At 47.7% G+C, this 22,101-nt stretch overlaps 1 protein-coding gene across 1 annotated transcript; it reads left to right on the forward strand.

Moving 5' to 3' along the window:
• Positions 1 to 1,176: 1,176 nt before the first annotated feature.
• On the forward strand, positions 1,177 to 17,868 carry dkk2 (dickkopf WNT signaling pathway inhibitor 2; the record flags this gene model as incomplete). The annotated part of the gene is made up of 4 exons (XM_084454441.1): positions 1,177 to 1,371; positions 14,766 to 14,916; positions 15,910 to 16,041; positions 17,618 to 17,868. The coding sequence occupies 4 exons, from the start codon at positions 1,177 to 1,179 to the stop codon at positions 17,866 to 17,868; spliced, it is 729 nt and encodes a 242-aa protein (XP_084310567.1).
• Positions 17,869 to 22,101: the final 4,233 nt, after the last annotated feature.

Below are 22,101 nucleotides of genomic sequence, written 5' to 3' on the forward strand. Positions count from 1 at the left end.
CCCCTATCATGTGGGGATTATTTCCCAGGAAGGTACATCAATGGTTATCTGATTGTGCTTTGTATTTTTAAGTTGTTTAAAAAAAAAAAAACTGTCCAAATGTGGCACCCCAGATGTTTGATGGTTGTTTGTATCAACCCTTATCATTGAGATCAATAGAGATACCATCTCTATGGTAGCCTGAACCACATTAGAGTAGAAATCACAACAGGGTCTGTCTCTCACAGTGGTCAGTCATAGGCTATATATTTAAAGTGAAAATTAGATCTCATTCATTGGAACATAAATCTAAAATTAAACAACCCGAAAATTAAGCAGTAAACCACGATGATGATGATGGCAAACTTTCTGAAACTGCCCCCCGATTTATTCCTTTAATTTCCTTTGCGCCTGACCGTCTCCTAGTAAAAAGGGTCAAGCAGCACAGTTAAAGTATACAGTGTATAATTTTATAGGTTTTTCCCAACGGGGCTTCTGGTGCCGGTGTCTGGACTGACTGGCGGGGGCGGAGGGGGGGGGCTGGGGGGGGGGGGGGGGGGGGGGGGGTCGAGGCGAGACGACAGTGCGCACGCCGCGCTGGCCGGCTGGCTGACTGCGCGTCTCCGCGCCGCTGCGCTGTCGCCGCCGCCGCCTTGCCGCACACACATATCGGTTTCATTCCCTGTCAGTTCGGGATGGGGGCGGAGGAAGCCAAGCCATTAGAATCCTATAAAAAGGAAGTATCCGAGATCATAAAATAGCCAAGCTGCAGCAATAAGCACTCACTCACAGCCAGGGACAGACAGCCTGGAAGTCTCTTGTCAAGTTTCACTCTCCGACCTTGAGCTGGAGAGCATCAGCAATTTGTCATCCCTCTTCTGCTCATCATTCATTCTCATTCATCCAAGAACATTGAGCTGTTGGTGGGTTTTGTTTCTTTTTCATCAGAAAAGTGTCATTTTGTCGATGGCATTTTCTCATCCATATCTCTGATAAGGGTAGAACTGTGCGCGCTCTCTCGTGCTTTCATCCGTAAGGGGCCAAACTTCACGCATGGACTGAGTTGCAGAGAACCCGTGTCTTCGAGAACCCTTTTACGCGTAATTGGCTTCGGGTTTTCTGCTCTATTAATTAATTCTAGAACTCCCAGGCGGTTTCCTTTTTTTGAGGAGCATTTCAGCAAACTGTTTTCCGAGGATGCTCATCTTTCCTGGGATTGTCGCGCTTCTCGTCACCGCGGTGAGGATGGGTGCGTCCCAGCGGGTGGAGGCAGCGCGGTCCAAGGCCAACTCTATCAAGGCGACTCTTATGGGAGAGGCACCGACACCGGCAACGAACCGGACAGCCACGCTCCAAACCGGGATCCCCAAGAAACACAACCTGCTCGCACAGGTAGGCTACCGTTTTAATCTTTCTGTTTTCATTTTACTATAGCCTGTGGAATTGCACACCACATCTCAGAATTACGCACACTTAAAAGTTGTATTTTAGCAAGAAGAAGTTGAACAGTTAGTATAGAGGTATCCGAATAATAGTTGGCTAATAATAGTTTTGACGTCATAACATTTTTGCCACAGTTTATAATCCCATACAGTATGATATATGTTGCGTGTTTGTTGCGTAGGCTATATTTCCCACCATTGCGCACGGTGAATGGTTGATAATATAATACCATTCTTAATTCCAGCTCTAAAACAACGGTATACTTCCTTAAGAAAAAAAAACTCTCACGTGTGAATCGTTATTGGAAATTACAGGGATCGGACCCGCTCATAAACGTTAATTGCGTTTCAGACCTTGACGCCACTAGTCGCTCCGGCTAACAGCGGCACCGCGCAGACTTCCACCGCGGACCATTAACGCCGGGCAGAAATGTGAGAGAAAGTTAACACTCGCGGATCATTTTCTGTCTGGGTCTGGATGTAGCCTAATTAAAGCGGTCCAGACGCTCGCTGGGATTATTAGACGCTTGCTGCGGGGCCACGGAGGGATACTCTTACCAACTACTTAATACCTACTCAAAGTCTTATCAACTCCTGCTGTTTCAACACGGAGGGGAAGTAGCTTGCCTTGGGCGAGTACATTAGGCTCCGACGTGGACGACGGTGTTTAAAGAAGGATCTATTTGATTTTGATGGTGTTTATGTAAAGTCAAATGTCAAGCAATTGTGAATGACTATACCAGTGCCAAATGTCGATAGCATTAGATCTCTATGCTATTTCTAGATGTGCAAATACAGTATAGGCTAGATTAATCATCCATCTCGCAAGACGGTCATTGAAAACCGATAAAGAATGCAGGTACAGCCTAATAAAAGTCCAACCCCGAGAGTGTGTCTGAAGACAGGTTGTGTAAACCATTAGGTGGGCTGCTGCAGTATATATTGTACAGTAGACTGACTGAATATTTTTCTCGCTGATCTCTGATCAGTAGATGGCACCACATTGCTGTTTTTATCCCTTTAAAAAATTTCCCCAGGAGCAGAAAACAGCTGATTTCCTTTCCTCTTCGATAATCAAGTGTGGTTGGATCCGTGTAACTCCTAGTTGAATTCAGATCAGCTCTGGCTCTGACTGCTGTCTGTCGGGAGCTTATGCGGCTGTCTAGAGGTAGCGCTTGTCACCAGTGATGCCGCTGGGAGATATCTCTCTCTGGTGGGGAGAGATGAGAACGCTGCTCAGATCACAGCTACACCCTGACAGGGGAGATTAGGGAAAAGTATCTCTTTCTCTCTCTCTCTCTCTCTCTCTCTCTCTCTCTCTCTCTCTCTCTCTCTCTCTCTTTCTCTCTTTCCATTTCTCTTGGTATGTTTGTCATACACACACATACACACAGACACACACACACTTTCTCTGTTAGATACACACACACACCCATACGTTATCTTCCTCCCCATTCTTTTCTGTCTCCCATCTCTCCCTCTCCCATCTCTCTCTCGTTCTCTCTCTCCCATCACTCTCTCTCTCTCTCTCTTCCCCCTTCTGTGGGCATGAGAAAACCAGTCAAGCCGTGCCAGACCTCGCTTTAAATGTCAGCTGACAGCCGCGCCGTTCCAATAAAACTAGAGTGGTCTGGACGACCGAGACCACAGCCGCGTGTGAGTGTGGAGCCGGCGGAGACCACCGTCGTATGAGCAAAATATCATGGCACATTTACCAGCACATACACATGAGGATGGCTACAGCGGCTCAGACGGGAGTGGGTGTGTGTGTGTGTGTGTGTGTGTGTGTGTGTGTGTGTGTGTGCGTGGCCTGCGTCTCCATCTGCCTATCCCCGAGTGCCAGAATGGTTCCCAGCCTCGTAGCCAGACAGAACACAATCTGGGGCCAGATATGCGTTGTTGTGTTTTTTTTTTTACCATCGACCCCTCTCTCCGCATCTCCTCTAAAGTGTCTGTTTATGGGTTGAATAAATCAAAAGGTATAACAACGAGCCCTGGGTCTCCTTGTGGACAGTTGATTGGCAGAGTGTGGCGGCCATCAGCGAAAGCTCTGAGGCTCTGCTTTAACTGTATGGGAGAATAATGAGCCATCAATCAATCACACAAGGGATGTGTGGTTGTGATGGCTTTAAGATGTGTGGTGGTAGAGCCGTGTTGTCTGATTGAGAAGGATGTCAGTCTCTGTGTGTCGGAAGAAGCAACCCTGGTCTGCATGTAGCGTAGCGAGGCTCTGCGAACGGGGAATTAACTACTGTCTACGCTTTAATAAACATAAACGTAGGCCTTTTTTTCATTTCAGAAATAAACTTTTGCACTTGAAAAACAGCACCGCACGGAGCTGAAAAGGGTTCTGTTTGGAGCCGTAGGTTTTATTTAGAGTGCAGCGTTTGACCCGCATCAGTTTAACTGTAGTGTTAACATACTTGGAGTAACAGTGTGGATCAGACTCGTGATGAAGAACAGACACTCAGAACGCTGGTGTGAAAATGAGGTGCGTTTGATTTACACTCGGGGGTTGGCACTTTCTGGGACGGCTCCTATTGCCCCCCACTGCAGTTTAAATCAAGTGCACCTCCAGTATTTGACAGTATATAGGCCTGTAGATGTAGGCCGGATTAGCAATAAAGCACTTTTGGTGGAGAAGACGTGGGTCATACATCACCTCAGGCACACACAGTCTCCTCCGTCTGAGCGGAGCGCTGGCTATCTCTCACAGGTACTCCAGATTTATGGGGTGTGTGTTTTATTGAAGTTGCCACCCTGTTGAGTTTGTTACAGTTGGTGATGTATGGCTGGCAGCGCATCACACCTGATAGGGCATGCCCTCTGCCAGCCCGGGTGATTTAATACCTCTAACCCCTTTTTTGTGTGCGTTGTCTCAAGTATCTCTATGTTGTGTGTGTGTGTGTGTGTGTGTGTGTCGAGTATCTCGATGGTTCACCATTACACCCGTTTAGTGGGTCGATCATTTTTTCCGACACTCGTGGATCGCACACACACACACACACACACACACACACACACACACACACACACACACACACACACACACACGCACACACATTCTCTCTCTGATACACACATACACATTCTCTCTCTCTGACTCACATACACACACACACACACACACACACACACACACACACACACACACACACACATACATTCTCTCTCTGATACACACATACACATTCTCTCTCTCTGACTCACATACACACACACACACACACACACACACACACACACACATTCTACGGTGTACATATTTTATATGTCATTAGGCAGCTGTTGAAATGTATCCCTTCAGGGCCATAACGTCCCTGACATTAAAAGATATATGAAAGATTACAACATAAGCCCCCACGGGCTCCCTTTCAAATATAGAAAATTCAAGCGGGCGGCTAGCTGTGTGTGTGTGTGTGTGTGCGTGTGTGTGTGTGTGTGTGTGCGCGCCCGCGCTCGTAGGCCACCCAGAGACATCACTACAGCAGGAAACGGAGGATGTAATTTGCTGTTTAAACTGTCAGATCATAAAAGCATAGGGGACCGTATCCTGCGTGTCAAAAGCCGTTGGGTATAACTAGGAAGTGATGCGACGGCCTCACGTGTTTGTGCTTTTCCGCGTCATGTTGTGTCGATAAAGTTCACGTGACGGCGACTCTTCGCCTCTCGTCGCAGCCGCTTCCCGCTAATGTTAGAAGTCACATTAATCACAGCTTCAAACCCAGGGTCAGGTTATGACTGTCCCGAGTGATTCAATCATCACAATTAAGTCAAGCTGCTTTTGGGTGTGTGTGTGTGTGACTCTCTCTCCATCCTCCCTCCGCTGACTCAAATCACATTGACTTGAGGGAAACCAAATGTATCCTGAGGCTTTGGGAGCCAGTGCTCGTGGGTGGGCCACTGGTTCCCAATACGCGAACCAGTACAGGCGTTTTGAGGGTAACGGGCGGCATGGGAGTGAGTGAGGGTGGGAGTGAAGCGCCAACCGCCGCCCGCGACCTCCAACCCCACTAGAGGCGGACGCCGCCGCGGCGTTGCGTGCCGTTCGGATCCTGCCGACCGACCAACGGGAGCTGTTTCGCATCAGCGAGTGGCAGTGGCAGCACTTCTTAAACCGGGCCGCTTGATTTATGAATTTTTCCGGCACCTTCCAACAATGTAGAGAGAGAGGTCTGTTTTTACGAGCAGGAAACCCAGTCGCTTTAGACTCCCCTCGTTAAAACGTAGAGCCACGTCCTTTCTCTTTATTCCCCCCAGGTTCCTACCCCTACCAACCCCCCCCCCCTCCCCCCCAGCCCATCCCTCTCAGCCCCTTACCTGCTACCCAGCACCCCCCAACCCCCCTCCCAGACTCCTACTTCAACTCCCCCCCAATATCGCCCATCAACTCTTTCCAACCTCCCTCCCAGCCTCTCACCCATTCCACCTCCCCCAGCCTCACACACACCCCCTCCTCCCTCCCTCTCAACCCCCCCTCTGGGGGTCAGTAAAGTGTTTAGTGATCCTAATGAGCTGAGAGGGAGAGAGAGGAGGCAGGCGGAGGTGCGACCGCTCGTTAGCGCCATCCACGCTAGCCGACCAGGCTAGCTCCGGTCCACACCACCAGGCCCAGACCCCAGACAAAGCCAGGCCAGACTCCCGTCTCCTCCAGGCTGCACAGCCCGGGGGTCTTCCGGTCTCGCAGCCCCGCCACCAGTCAGCCGGTCCCCAGGGTGCCGTGAGGCGAGTCCCCAAGTGGGACGCATTAAGGGGGGCCTGAGGAGCAGCGTCCCCCGGGGAACACATTCCCAGTGTTATGGGATTGTTAATGGGAAGAAGAGGACCTCCATGGACCCCCCTCTCCCTTCCCAACTACCAAGACCCCTCAGAACCCCCTGTTCCCCTCTGGTTCCCATCCTCAAACCAGTTAACACCTCGCATGACCACCATACAGGCTCTCGACTGAGGAGGAGGAGGAGGAGGGGTTCTATCTCTCGATCTCACTCTCTCTCACCCCTTCACTCCCTCGCTCACATGCTGTTGCTTTAGTCGCCAGTGCAGGTCAGACAAGGCCTCTCTCTCCGCGTGGCAATGTGTTTTTTTTTTACGATTCAGACTTCATCAGAATCACAATCAGAAACAGCTTTATTGCCAAGTAGCTTTTCACATAGAAGGAATTTTCTTTGGTCTGATGGTGCATAACAATAAACAGTGTGAGGACAATACAGGCCAGTGCAAAATACAATAACCTAAGTGACAAATACAATATAATCTTCAATAATGTAGAAAATAATCCTGTGTCAGTGGAGCTTGTTGATGAGGCCAGCTACAGTCGGAAAGAAACTGTTTTGGTTGCCACAAGTCTTTGGTCCTCATGGACCACAGTCTCCTGCCAGAGGGGAGTGGTTCAAAGAGTTGGTGTCCACGGCGGGATGCGTCGACCACGATCTTTCCTGCCTGCTTCAGGGCCCTGGAGGCGTGCAGATGCTGGAGGGATGGCAGGTTGCAGCCAATCACCCTCTCAGCAGAGCAGATGACACGCTCTGGACTTGTCCTCAGCAGTGGCATCAGCGTACCGGATTATGATGGAGGAGGTGAGGATGGACTTGATAATGGCGGTGTAGAAGTGTCGGTTGAACCTCTTCAGTTTCCTCAGGAAGTACCTCCTCTGCTGTGCCTTCCTTGACATCCTGGGAGATGATCGTGCCTCCGACTCAACTGGGGAGTCACCCAGGGGGTGGGGGGTGTGGCTGGGTTCTTTCTGAAGTCCACAGCCATCTCCACTGTCTTTAGAGCATTGGGCTCCAGGTTGCTTTGGCCACACCAAGACACCAGATGGTCAATCTCCCACCTGCAAGCGGACTCATCCCCACAAGAGATGAGCCCAATGAGGGTGGTGTTGCAGGCAAAACTTGACAGACATCACTGACTGATGACGGGAGGTGCAGCTGAAGACAAAACAATGCGCACCAACACACTGAGGCGGCCATCTTGGATTGACAAGTGGCCTGTAGGGTCAGACATGGCTCTGTCATTGGCTAAAGGCTCCTCCACCACTGGCATGGACGAGAAAGGCTTAGTGAATGAGGAGGCCTGGAGTCACTGAGCTAAGTCCTCAGAGGGACTTACCTCCAAGTTACACATAACGTTTTATTAGCTATTAGGGTCACATGGAAATGCTATTGCAACACCATTCGCAACACTGGGCATGCGCGTACCTGTTATAAACAGACCCTGACCGTTATCTATGAAAATAATTTCTTTCAAATGCATTTATTTAGGGCTGCCTGTCTTCAACCAAAGGAAATCATGGTCAGCATCTCCAAATAAGTAGTATTGTTGTTGTTTCTTTTGATGTAGGCCTGCTTTTTCTCTTGAATCAAACATGTTTAATATTTTCTGAAGTTTTTAGTCTCAATGCAAATGATCTGCTTTGCAAAATCGTAAAGTCTGTGACTAAACACTCCACGTCTAGATATATGAGTGTCAGACTTTAAATCTTTTAATCTAAAATCTTTTCGAAGTCTGGACATTGCGATTTGACTATTATAATGCATAAACGAATGACATAGATAGAACAGCAGAGCATAATCTAATTGATAGGCCTACATTTCCCAGTGCTGCGCAGCCATGCATTTTAGAGAAAGTCCATTTAGACCCTTCCTCGGCATCCTGCTCAAAATACACTCCCGCGGCTATGTACGTAAGCAAATGAGTCATAAATGATATAATTAGGAAACTTGTAGTGTATTATATTATAGCCTATAGCCTTTTTTTGTCTAACAAACTTAATTGCTCGGCAAATAGAATCTTGGTCGGACAAAAGTAGAGCATTAAATCCTACAATCACATCTGATGTAGACAATAGCCAAACTTGCTTCATCATTATCAAGATGATATCGCATTTGCCTGTATACATGAGTAGGGAATCCAGGAAAATGATGACGAAGAACACCCCTCGTGGCATTCTCAAAACTTCATAGGTTTTCACAACGCCTGACGGCCTGTTACTGTAACCGCGAGGTGCAAACGGGAACCGAAAGTCTCGTAAACGGGGGTGAAACAACGCCGTGTAACCCAGGCCTCATACTTACACATAAACACGGTGTTTCCAGTGATGAAAGCAACCAAGGTTGTCTGCCTAGATCTGTGTGTATGTGTGTGTGTGTGTATGTGTGTGTGTGTGTGTGTGTGTGTGGGTCCTATGTCATCCGATACCAGGAAGCTTTGTGTGTGTGTGTGTGTGTGTGTGCGCATGTGTGCTTGTGTGTGTGCCTGTGTGTTTGCGGGTTTGTACTGTGTGTGTGTGTGTGTGCGTGTGTGTGCGTGTTCAGTGAGGTGTGTTTACTCAGTGACATAGTTTATTTGGCTCTCTGGGGCCACAGGCGTTCATTAACACCATTCACAGTCTCAGGTTTCCTGCTCCATCACCCAAGGTCAAGTTCAGTCACCCCGCCTGCTCTCAAAGCAGTGTGTGTGTGTGTGTGTGTGTGTGTGTGTGTGTGTGTGTGTGTGTGTGTGTGTGTGTGATGAAACGCCTGTATCCTTTAACTTCACCTCAGACAAAGCTTTTAGATGTCGGTGGGAATATAATATATCATGACATTAAGTTATATATATTACATGACACAGACTGCCTGGTCTAAATTGTTAGACCAAAACTAACTCAACTTTGAGGCCCTGCAAACCCACATGCCGTACCTCCTGTTATGCGCTGCTCCACTATCACATAGTGATATCAGACAGTAGTCAGTCCTTAGGAACGCCTGAGCCAGGTAAATATGGGATAAATACAGTCTCACGCCCAAGGTTCAAAGCCTTGCGTATCCCTGTCCCATAGTAAAGCACTCTGGAAGATTACCACTCCCGCACACACTAGACTCACCCTTCAAAGCCAGCGCCAGTTCCCCGGCACGAGAGTCACACGAGGCAGGACTGGGCTGAGCCCGGGGGGGTGGGGGGGGCTCCATCCTCCCCCCCCCCCCCCTCCTACTCTTCATCTGTTATGGCCTTTATCTTCTCACCCAGCCAGAGCCAGCATGCGTAGCGAGGCTGGCCCCAGACTGGTACAGCACAGCCAGCATACCCACAGAGGCACCACAGGGCTGTGCACCACCCCCTCTTCCCAGACACACACACCCGTACAGAGAGAGGGGGAACAGGGCCTTTTATGTGCCAGAGATCGTCCAGGGAGACAAACACAGGGGAGCAGCGACAGACAGGGTTTTTTTTTGGGGGGGGGGGCATTCTCCAAAAAGATTCTCCAAAAGATCACATCAGAACAAAACCGCATATTATATACTCTCAGAAGTTGCGAACGTGGCGTTAAAAAAACACAAAAAAAACACTGACAGATACAGAGAGATTATTGACCGAGATTATCAAGAGTTTTTAAAGGGGCTTTGCCCCTGGAGGAACGAGTGGAGCAGCGATGGAGGAAGTGGAGGAGGGAGGGAGGAAGTGGAGGAGGGAGGGAGGAAGGCCGGCTGTCTGGCTGGCTGTCTGGCCAGGTAGACCCCTCTCCTCTACCTCATACTGTCATCAATCCTGGGCTGTTATCCTGCTGAGTCCAGACATAAATGAATCAGTCGGCGGGAGACGGCATGGAGCACCACGGGGAACAGATGAGGAGCTGGTGAAGAGTGCTGTGGGAACCGGAGGAAGAGGAATGATCTGTGGTATTTACAGCGCACCACGGGAGGAAGAAGTAGCCTATCTCGCGTTAGATAACAGGCTATTTTTCACATCGGAAATTGGCCATCGGCTGACCGACTGTCTCTCCTTTGCTCCGTTTTGGCTCCTCTTCAGAGCGTTTGGGCTAGTTGATGGAGCCTCTTCTTCTGAAGTCCTTTTATCGTCATGTTTTACATGGACAATAATGTGTTTTTAGTGCTAGGCACGTTGCCAACGCTGGCCTCAAATGAGCCTAAACTGGCACGGTGACAGAAACCTGTGAATTGTAATGATTAGTGAGGACGTCTTGCTGGACACGATGTATGTAACCTTACTCATGTATCACACATCTACTTTCAAAGGAGGCTACTAGGAAACAGAGGCAACACAATGCACTTTACAGAGAGCAAAGACGGGAGGGTCATAGATCCTACCTCGGCATTTTCCGGAGGGAAGTGAAACAGTTCACCAGATCAGCAAGTCTAATCTAATCGAATCACAATAGCAATCCAGAAGTTCCTCAATTTCAATATTATTATATTGTAATACTGTGTTGTCATCAGGGGACATAATCCAGATTGTCTTCTTTCTCGTTCTGGCGGAGTCACTGCAACGCTGTATCTCTCCATGTGTTTCCAATATGACTAAGTCAGTGCGGCTCACACTGGAGCCAGAAGACATCTAATGTCTTTCAGCCTCTTGTAAACACAAAGATATTAAATAACGTATTTTTGAACTTCCAAAGAGTCATCGAGATACCGTCTGTTTTGGAGAGAGCATGTGGCGTATATTTGATTTCTGTGATGGTTTCTGTTTGTGGGGTGATATGATTTAACTATCCGCTGAACCCCAAACCTTATAAGGAGCTTCACTGCAGAGCGGAGAACTGGAATGATTTTAGACTGGCACTGCTCCGTCGTTTATCACTCATCGTACAGCGCGTGTGCACTGCCCCGGCCAATCAAACAATCACTCAGTCAACCAGTGACGGTCAGTTCCGTTGCAGATTTATCAGAGCATAATTATCCCAACGATAGCCTAACAACATGGCCCAGTGTGAAGGTACATACATATACAAGAGTTCCCGCAGCCGTTTAGCTCTGCGGACATCATGCGAGCTGTCATCGATTTGATTTGTATATTTGGGGTTCGTTCTCCCCACTGGCTGTGGTTAAATATCGTACTGAATGACACCAGAGCAGGTCGCTGATTGTAACGTACAATATGGCCAAACCATGGAGGATGACACCCAGCCGTAAGGTTGGGTTGAGAGCTGAGGAAAGACACAGACACCGCTATGACATTACAGTCATTTAGCAGACGCTATGGACTCATGCGCGGGAGACTGGGCTCCAGGCTTGCTGGAGAGCCTTGACCCCACTGTGTGTGGAGCTTCTCCCAGACGCTGCAGCTTGATAGTGTGGCTCAGTCCCGGTGTCGCCCTGTCACTCAGCACACTCAGAACACATTCTCTCCCGTGGCGACATTATTTTATTTGACTCGAAACGGGAATGTCCGATTTTTTTCCCCTCTGGTTTGGTGATAGTTTCATTTGAACCCGTTTGCTCTCCCTCCGATGCCGAAGGCAGGAGGACGCCATGTGTAATAAATTAGTGCTACGACAACCTTTTCCAGTAACGTCTCCATTGATTGTGCTGTACATGCATACGCAGCTTGTTGTGGAAAAAGTGAGCAGGCCATAGATTAGGTTGCTTTGGCTGCCGTGAACTGTGGTCACTTTATTTTTGTACACAGTTGTGATTATTTTACCTCCGTGGTCGTCTCATGTCATGGAACAACACGTTTAGCAACTGTGGGATCTCTGTGGCACTGTTGTCCTGCTGCTTCTCCTGCGTCTTCTCTCCACGTGTCCGGCGGCCCGATGAGGCGAGCGAAGAGAACGGAACGAGCTGGAAACTAACCGCAAATGTCAAATATCGCTTGGGGTGGAATTCGTCAAAAGTCAAAAAATCTGCTGGTCACAAAAAAACCAAACTCTCCACTCTCTAAGGGTGCAATCAAACCGTTAAATCTCTAATGGCTAATTAGGCCTCCACAGGTTATAGCTGAGTGGAGACGACCTTGGCAGGGGAGCTGAGTGGAGACTACCTTGGCTTCCAGTTTCCAGTGTTTTCCTTGGTCCAAATGGCCGCATTGTTTGGAGAAATGGTAGACACGTTCCTGCCCGCTGGGGACAGGCATACCAACTGTAAGCTTGGCCGCGTTCGGCTGCGTTCGGCCGTGTTTGTCCCTCGACCGCATGTCGACCGCATGTCGAACGCCTGGAAAGAGCAATGTGAAAGCTGTCTGGCGGGACGCACAAGCAAAACACAGAACGCTCTGTAGACCTGGATACTGTCTCGAGCGGATTTAGCTCAAGTTTGTAGTCGCCTTCATCAAAATACAGGCAGAGAAATAAGTGATGGTTAAGAGCCGAGTCGAAGAGTGGGTATTTATTCTCTAATAAGTATTCTTTAGACTCCAATAAGTGCAACCCAAATATTTTCCACAATGTCTGCTAGCCAGTACGCCAAGACCCTGGATTTTTATGATGTAATTCTGAAAATTGCTAATGTATTTTTTGGTGACAGATTGACTGCAGGTTAACATAAACACAACCGCATTGTCAACTGAACTATATTGAAAAAAGTAAAAATAAATTATATATATTGAAACAAGACCCGATTAAAACCTAGTACAGTATAATATGCAGATCAATATGATTGCTATCTTAGCCTAGCTAACAATTACGGTCGCTTGCAACCTATCTTATATGTACACCTAAAGTGACTAAACACTAGCCTTGTGTGACCATCCTGATTTTGCGAGCTCACATTTTGTTTCTCTCACAAATCAGTCTGGATACTCTCCATAGAGAACCGTTTGTGCCAGATCAGAAACAATCTCGCCAATCTATGTTGGATGTGAGGAATTGAATGACAGATGGTTCATCCAATCACCTGCCAAGCATTTGTGAAAGTCCCTGTCCTTTTCCAAACAGTTTACAATGGAGTTTCAGGACGGTTATGCGAAGCAAACCATGCGTCGAGTTACTTAAACACCATGTTACTGGGAAATGTATATTTTTTTAATTCAATGGTATCATTACTGCACAAAGTACAAACTACTGGGACATTGGGAAAACACTTTTTTTTTCCTGAGTAGTGACCCGCAGTCGCTGTTCATCCATTTTGTTCACCAGAGACCATACATTGGCAAGGAGAGATAGCTGATGAGGAGTTAGCGTCAGCTTAGCCCTTAGCCTCCTTAAGGCTCATTTAGGCATAAAGAACTCAGACGGATACGGACGAAGCTTTCTCGCTACCATTTCATCCGTATTTTGTCTGTCTTCTGAGAGCTTACGGATACGGGCGTAGCGGAGCAGTACCAGGGCCTACCACCAGAAGTTGTGGGGGCAGTGTAGCCACAGCAAGAAGCGAGACACGCCCAAGCACGACGAACAGTAGAAGAAGAAGCTTTCACTTTTGAAAGGGGTGGATTTAAATGGAGGACGTTTTTGAGGAGAGGCTGTGCGAGTTGGCGAGGAACCTCATCACAGTCAGTCACAGACATTTGCGTTTATAGGGCTGTTGCGGTCCAACCAAAAAATAAGTTAAATAAAAGCAATGTTAATTTCCCAAGTGTGACACTGCACTGCCCTGTAGTGGATGCATTTAACGTATACTTAACCAACGTAAAGGCATGCAAGTATGTGGGCAGTGACTGTTATAATGTTTGAAAAGGAAGGATAGATTTTCGTACGAAAAGGGAGCTTAAATAAGCCTTGAGCCATCCTCGCTTCCCCGGCCGTTATTTTTACATTCTTCCCGCCACTCGCCCGGCAGAGCGGAGCTGGGTGATGGCGTCCGGTGTCTTAGGGATCTCAGTGTTCAGCCGGAGATCACCCATAAATCACCCTTAAAGTTTTGTAAAACAATATCCGCAATTTCTTGATGGGTAGGTATGCAAACAAAACTGTTCTGAGTGAACAGACTTGAAACAAGTCGGTAGATAAGCGCTGACCTTGCAGAATCTGGAGACGCTGAGTCGCGTGTTGTGCACGTGCCGCCATCTTGGTCCTATCAAGTTACACTAGTAGACGCGTTCCGGCCGACCAATGACGTAACTTCATCACGTGTGTGAAATTTGACCAATGGTGTAACCTCGTCAGTCAAGTCAGTCAGTCAGTCAGTCAGTCAGTCATTTAACCAGTCAGTCGGTCAGTCACTCACTTAACCAGTCAGTCGGTCACTTAACCAGTCAGTCAGTCACTTAACCAGTCAGTCAGTCAGTCAGTCAGTCAGCCAGTCAGTCAGTCAGTCAGTCAGCCAGTCAGTCAGTCAGTCAGTCAGTCAGTCAGTCAGTCAGTCAGTCAGCCAGTCAGTCAGTCCACAGACATTCACGTTTGTATGGCTAGGCCCTACTGTTGCGGTCTAGCCAAAAAGGAAAAAAACAACTATGCAAACAGGGCAGAACCATCTTATCTGCACAGCCCTACAATGATAACAGAATGACGATCAAATCTACTCTACTTTTTTTTTACTGTAAAGCACTTTGTGATTGTGTACTATCTTGAAAGGTGCTATATAAATAAAGTTTACTTACTTACTTACTTACTTACTTACTTACTTACTTACTTACTTACTCGTGGCTCACAAACCAATACATTGCTCTGGTTCCCCCCCGCAGGTGTATCCGTGCAGCAGTGATAAGGAGTGCAGCGTGGGCAGCTACTGCCACACCCCCCAGCACGCCCCGCCCCGCTGCCTCACCTGCCGACGCAGGAAGAAGCGCTGCCATAGAGACGCCATGTGCTGCCCCGGCAACCGCTGCAGCAACTGTAAGTTGGTCTGAGGCCCTTTATTTAAAATGTAGTATATCTCTCCCTCGCTCTCGTTCTCTCGCTTTCTTTTCTTTCATTTTTTTATCAGTGTTTTATTTGTCAAAGCACGAGAGGTAGGAAGAGAGTTGAGTGCTGGTTACATGTTGGTGTGTAGCACAGGCCTGAACACGGTCTATGTGAACCGATGTATTTTACGTGTTCAGGTCAGCAGCCTGAAACACCCAGTCCGGCCTCCTCCCACGTCAGCTGGCACATCACGCTCTGTCTGCTTCTTTTCTCTTCTGTTCTTCTGTCATACGGAGACATCTCTGGAACACCTGTCACGTTCGATGTCCCGCTCGACGCAGAACACGGTTTCTATCCCAGAGGTCTACATTTGCAATCTGTTTTCACATCCAAACTGGATTAAAACACGTTGCGCTCAGAGCGGAGCGGTTTAACCTCGAGCCCTTCGCTCTCATTCGGTGTTCCCAGTCCAACCTGAACCCCCGCAGGTCAGGACTGCCTGACTCTGGCGGGATGCTGCTTGAGGAATGATCTGGAGAGAGAGACAGCAGTAATGATAACAGCATGTGTAGCCTTAAGCCCCCGTGGTGTAGAGCCCATCTAAAAACACAATCCAACATCTTCTTGGCTTACACTTTGAATTACTAGACTGTACCTCGGGTAAGCCCTAGTGAATGGTTGCTCAGATTGTTGAATACGATCTTTTAAACCTAGCGTGGTCTTTTTCTATTCCACTGTGCCTCTGGCTAAATGTTGTAATGTCATAAAAAGTAGCATCATGTCTTCCCAGCATTGTGGTCGATGGCTATTGGCTAACATCCAATTCTGCTCTCTCTCTCTCTCTCTCTCTCTCTCTCTCTCTCCCTCTTTCTCTCTCTCTCTCCCTCTCTCTTTCTCTATCTCTCTCTCCCTCTTTCTCTCTCTCTCTCCCTCTCTCTTTCTCTCTGTCCCTCTCTCTCTCTCTCTCTCTCTCTCTCTCTCCAGATAACTGCGTGCCAATCTCGGATAGCGTTCTCTCGCCTCACATCTCGGCCTTAGACGAACACAACAAGCTGTCCACCAAGGACCACGGGTGGAAGAAGAGTGGGAAGGCCCACTCCAAGCACTCCCTCAAAGGTACGCACAGCGCAGTGTTCACATTTCACCTTCCTTACACATCGCCCCCCTGGTGTCAGGTCAGTGCCTCAGTTTGGAGCACACCCAGCTCAAATCCATACAGCAGATTAGGGATACTTGAAGTATTTGAGGTGCGTTTGATTTATCTCAGAGTTTGCGCCTTTGGGAAGTGCTCTATTGCTTGCGTTGTAGTGAGTGAACTACTTTAAGTGCACCTTCGGTAATGATGGCAATGCTCGTAATTAGACAACCGACTGACCCTGAAACGTGTGCCAGGCAATGCAAACCGCAGCTAAGATAACATAAGGTCACTTTGGGGAAAGGCTATTTATTTGCTTTTATTTGCGTTTTGACTGATTGCGTTTTTGCGTCACTCACCGCAGAATACAACTCAATTGCAGTGACCTTTCGTAGGTGAACCCTAAATGTTTATTTGCAGAGAGAGAGAGAGAGAGAGAGAGAGGGGGGGGGGGGCAGAGAGAGAGAGAGAGAGAGGATGGGGGAGTTCTGGAGAGCACAACAGCGAATGCAGCAAACCGTTAAGGCAACGGAACTCGGCGCCGGTGATTGGAACTCCATTTTGAAACGCTACAGGAAGTGGGGGTCGTGTCGGGCAGACGGGATCGCTGGCTTGCGTGTCGAGAAAGCCCCGCGGGAGAGGAGAGCTCAGTCGTTTCACAGCAAACTCGCGTGACTAAATAACATGTCTAATAAATATTTGTTGTACTAATTACGCCTTTGAACAGGGTAATACGAACCTCCTGACAGGAATATCAGGTTCTACAGTACATAAAATAGGTTAATTTGGTTAATAAATCAGGAAATGGCTGTGCTCGAGCTTTTGCAGGGGTCTGAAGACATTTCCAGTACTGTAACACACCGTGGCCCTGTAATGGGATTTGAACTGAGGAGAACCAAGGATCCGGTTCTTTGGGATGAAGCCATAACAATGCATTCTGACTCAGCATTTCCTTTGCTTAAGTCATTGGGACTTTTTTTTATATAGTCCGATTCCATTTTACATACAGTACACTTGACTTGTGCCATAACGACATTGTACAGTGTGTGACCGGGCTGGGGCTAGGTGAGAGCATTAAATTGAATTGAATTGAATTGAATCGAATCGAAACGAAACGAAACGAAACGAAACCTTTATTGCCCCAGAGGGGAATTTGTTTAGCACACGTCACGCATACACAAAACATTAAATCTACGCCCATCACCAACACCACAATGTCACCAACCACCATCATACGACCAGAGCTCAGCCGCTGAGCAGCGCCACTTCCCCCCTCACAGTGGCTACGATCGTATCAGTTCTTAAAAACGTTATAAAGACATGCCGCAGGCTCTCCAACCATTTCAACCATACTCTATAGTTTGCTCATCCCAGTTGCTGTGAGAAGTTGGGCTGTGCGTAAAAATAACACAACAAAACCCCTTTTTCTATCTCTGACCCCTCCTCTCCTCTCCTCTCCTCTCCTCTCCTCTCCTCTCCTCTCCTCTCCTCTCCTCTCCTCTCCTCTCCTCTCCTCTCCTCTCCTCTCCTCTCCTCTCCTCTCCTCTCTGTCGCCAGGTCACGAGGGGGACCCGTGCCTGCGCTCGTCCGACTGCTCCGAGGGCTATTGCTGCGCCCGCCACTTCTGGACCAAGATCTGCAAGCCGGTTCTGAGGCAGGGAGAGGTGTGCACCAAGCAGAGGAAGAAGGGCTCGCACGGCCTGGAGATCTTCCAGAGGTGCGACTGCGCCAAGGGCCTCTCCTGCAAGGTGTGGAAGGACGCCACGCCGTCCTCCCGGTCCCGCCTCCACATGTGCCAGAAGATCTGAGGGAGGGAGAGAGGGAGGGAGGGATGGAGGGAGGGAGGGTGGATGCAGAGGGGAGGAGGAGGAAGAGAGGACTGGGGGGGGGGGGGGCAGAGGAGGGCAGCGAGAGCCTGACTGTATGTCTGTCTGCACAGGGGGGGGGTCCTCTCTCTGCGCCTCACCTGGAGGGGGGTTAGGACTTGGGGGATGGGATGAGATGAGGGGGGATGGATGGAGTGGGAGAGAGGGGTAGAGACTGAGAGAGACGGAATGGACAATGCTTGAAGGCCTCCGCCCAGCGAATGAAGAGGGTTCTGAGAATGTTTGAATGGTTCCTGTTTCTTTGTTTGTTTGTTTGTCAGGACATTCAGAAAACATTGCATGAATAGTGTCATAGTTAAAATATGTTTTTTTTAACTTCCAATGATGTTTCATGAAAAGCAATTTCCAAGCGTTAATTCAGTAATAATGTTCATACTTCGGTTCCCCGGACTATGAGAAAACACCCCACAAATGTCATCAGCATTCTCAGAACCTTCAGGGATCCACATTCTATGAGCCGGGTACCGTAGTAGGTTCTGTGTTGAAGAAAAGCCATGAGAACATTCTTCAAGCCTCGTCTTATGAACATCTACAGAAACTAAATTAGATGCACTTGTGAAAACGAAAAGCCATACAGATCACCTATATGTAACCGAGTTGAACTCCTCAGCTGTAATATACTGTTGCTAGTTTTCCTGTGGCGTAGCTTTTGCTAAAGCGTTCTTTTTAAGAGGACGGGACCCAGCATATGTACTGCAACCATTTTCATTTGAGGGCAGAGAAACCAATATTATCTCGTCTTCCAGAAGATTCTTCTCATTAAAGCAAATGTTGATGTTTTGTAACATTTGTTTACTCGTTTTGTCCGTATTTCGTTTATTTTTGTTTTGTTTCGGCACATACGGTATACTTCACATTCTCACAAATCTCAATTCTGGACCCAGATGACCAAAGCTATTGTATCTCACTACTCTCTCAACTATTTTAGAAAAATAACTGTCCAAAAGCTCCACGCCAAGAGCAGTTTTGATTTCACAGACGTGTTGCTGAGGTAGAAGTGTGTGTTTCAAGCTGTCTGCACCAGATCTGGGTCAAACGCATTTGTCAGGTAACTGTCAGAACACCAGAGGTGCACTTGATTGAGCAAAACCAATGTAGCATTCTTAAAAGGGTAACCTCTGAGGTAAATCAAACACACATTAAAAAATCAAAACAACTATGTGATCTATGTGTTTGACCCAGGTTTCTGGTAGTGAGAGTCTGTTTTGTACCACATCACAGCAGGGTCGATAGTGCAGAACTTGATACCATACACACGGAGTTAGCTCCACTTCCCTGTGATTATATACAGTATAATCACCTCCATATGACCCGAGACTGGGAATGCTGGTAGGATCCAAGGGTTATATTGAACACATGGGTTTATCTATTTGTACAGTGCTCACAAATGACAATTTGTGGGAAAAAAATGGCTGCAGTTAGAAAATATGATGCCCAATCATTGCTTGGCTGTTCCTCTACATTTTTAATCTGTGTCCAATAGAAGATGCGATTTCAGTACATGAATCAAGACATTCATTTTCTTTTCTTTTTCCGTCTCTACTGGGAACCTGCTTATCGTTAATATTTGTCAATATTTGTCCCGTCTTTTTTCTTTTCACCTCTCGTGTAACATAGTCGATTGTTCACCACGTAGTCAATGCGATAATGTGTACCACCATTTTGCTTTTGTTGTGTTCTCGGAGCACCATGTACACCATTTTGTTTTTGTAATCATTTAACATCATCAATAAGCTCTTATTATTGTAAATAACTTGGAAACAATTGAAATTGTATTTAAGAATCAATGTATATCATGTACATATAAAATAAACATCAGAATGCTTTAAATGTAACAGCAGAATGACTAGGCGAGACGATTGAGACGGTGACATGATAGAGAAAGGTCAACTCACTACATAGCTCATTTACAGGTAAATACCATCACACAAGGCATGGGGGGAAAGTCAATAGTCAGATTTGACCAACACTAATAGTCCAGTATATTGTAGGATAGTTCATATTTGGAAGTTATAGGCTGATAAACATCTAGATATCAACCGCTGATATAGTTCAGCTGCAGTGATGGAATATGGAATTATACATATATCCGAAAATTTCAACAATGCTGTTTGTGAATACTTTGTTGACGCTGGTATTTTGTGTGTGTATTTACAAGGATGAATGAATAAAGAGAATGTATTTTGTATCACCGGCGACTCAAGACTGTGTTATTACCTGTTCTTCATCGTTTGGGTCAGTTGGTGCGGTCCTCTCCCCCCAGAGGCTGAGGGGCTATCCTTTTACCAACCCGAGCCTGGGTGAGGGGTCACCCGGGCTATATATCCAGGAGCTTGCTCAATCGCCTTGTTGAGAGGGGTCAGGGAAGAATTTTTACAGCTCACTTATCTGGCCCCCGGGTGATTACTGTTTTTTTTGCTTCCCTCTGGAATATGTAGGGGTGGGTCGTATACCCACCTCCCTTGTTCTCTGTAAAGCGCATTGGGTTGCCTCTGGGTATGAAATGCGCTATACAAATAAAGCTTTGATTGATTGATATCCAGGCACACCTCCAGGAGCCACTCCACTGTTTCGGCATCCACGACCGTCAGGTCATGCATTCCGTTGGGTGTCCGTTATGCCTGCGAGGATGGGAAGGTTGTCCACAGGAGTGGAACGCAGGCATCCTGTCACGATGCGCAAGGCTTCATTGATAGACGGGTCGATGAGGCGGGTGTGAGCGCTGCGACACCAGACCAGTGCACGATACTCACTGGTCGAGTAGACCAGAGCTAGGCCTGCCATAGGCAATGTTTTTGCACCGGCGCCCCAGCCTGATCGAACCAGTTGTCTCATCAATGCCACATGAGCTGTTAACTTCTTGCGCAGTGACTCAAGGTGTCGGCAGAACGTGAGCGACCTGTCCAATGTCACGCCGAGATAGGTTAGCTTGGCGCTGCATGGCAGGAGTGTTCCATCGATGTGCACTCTGAGCTCACGTTTGGCTTCCTTGTTGTTAAGGTGGAAGGCCGCCGACACCGTCTTTGCCTCACTGAGCTTCAATCTCCATTTCCGGAGGTATGCTGCTAGTGTCTGCATGTCCTGGCTCAGGGTCTCCTCCACGGCCTGCCAGTCTCCAGCTGAGTACACCAGCGCGAGGTCGTCTGCGTAGGCATACTTCCTGGAGACTGTGATCAGGAGATCGTAGGTGTAGATGTTATAAAGGAGGGGGGCCAGGACAGATCCCTGGGGGACGCCGTTCTTAAGGCATCGCAACCTGCTTTGCTGTCCGCTACCGGTGGTGAGGGTGAAGCTGCGGTTTCAGACAAGCTCCATGATCATGCTGACCATGTGCCTGTCTGGCAGCAGGCGGAGCTGCTTGCAGGTGAGGCCGCGGTGCCATACGGTGTGTTATTACCGACCGGCGGCCATGGATGGAAGTCAGCTGAGAACATCTCTCTCAACGGTCATTATCTAACATGTACTGTATTGGTATTGGATGTCTAAAGTCAAGACTTTGCTGGATTATTGCGCGTTTGGCAAATTCCAAAGGGCTTAAACCCACAAATATGACTGTTTCATGCAAAGACCATAAACAGCCACAAGATGAATCCATAGTCACCCACCCGTGAACCTGCGGGCTCAATCTGCCTCGTTGGGGGAGTGAATCTCTCAGCTGTCAGACCCTCGGTTGTTCTTTGAAACGAAGCAAAACAAACACTGAAATACAAAAGGAAGAAATGTCTGGATCGGGTCGTTTCCCCCCGACCACTTCAGAGAGGCTGGAAAAGACTGACTAATCCCTTATAGCCGGACTAAAAGCTCCATAAAAGATCCACAGAATAAACCTCAACCTCAAGTGTTTGGAGCTCTAGTCTGTTCTATTCCATCCTGCAAGTTTATAGAGCTCTGTTTGTGTCTGAGGACAATTCCGATATCAATCATTGGTTTACAGTAGATTGAATACTTGACGTGGCCCATGCTGTGTCCATCGTGTCCTACTAGGGATGAAAACTCAACCTGCTATCAACCTTTAAATATGTGCTACCTGTACATTGTGTATCTATAGAGATACATACAGTATACGTTCTATAGCTAGTCTTTCTTTTAGTTACATGTATGTCTTTATTTTAGATATGACATATTCACTAATGGCAACAAGTAGGCCTGTGATGT

The sequence above is a fragment of the Borostomias antarcticus genome (genome assembly GCF_949987555.1).
Source record: "Borostomias antarcticus genome assembly, chromosome: 20".
In the NCBI taxonomy this organism is placed as follows: Eukaryota; Metazoa; Chordata; class Actinopteri; order Stomiiformes; family Stomiidae; genus Borostomias; species Borostomias antarcticus.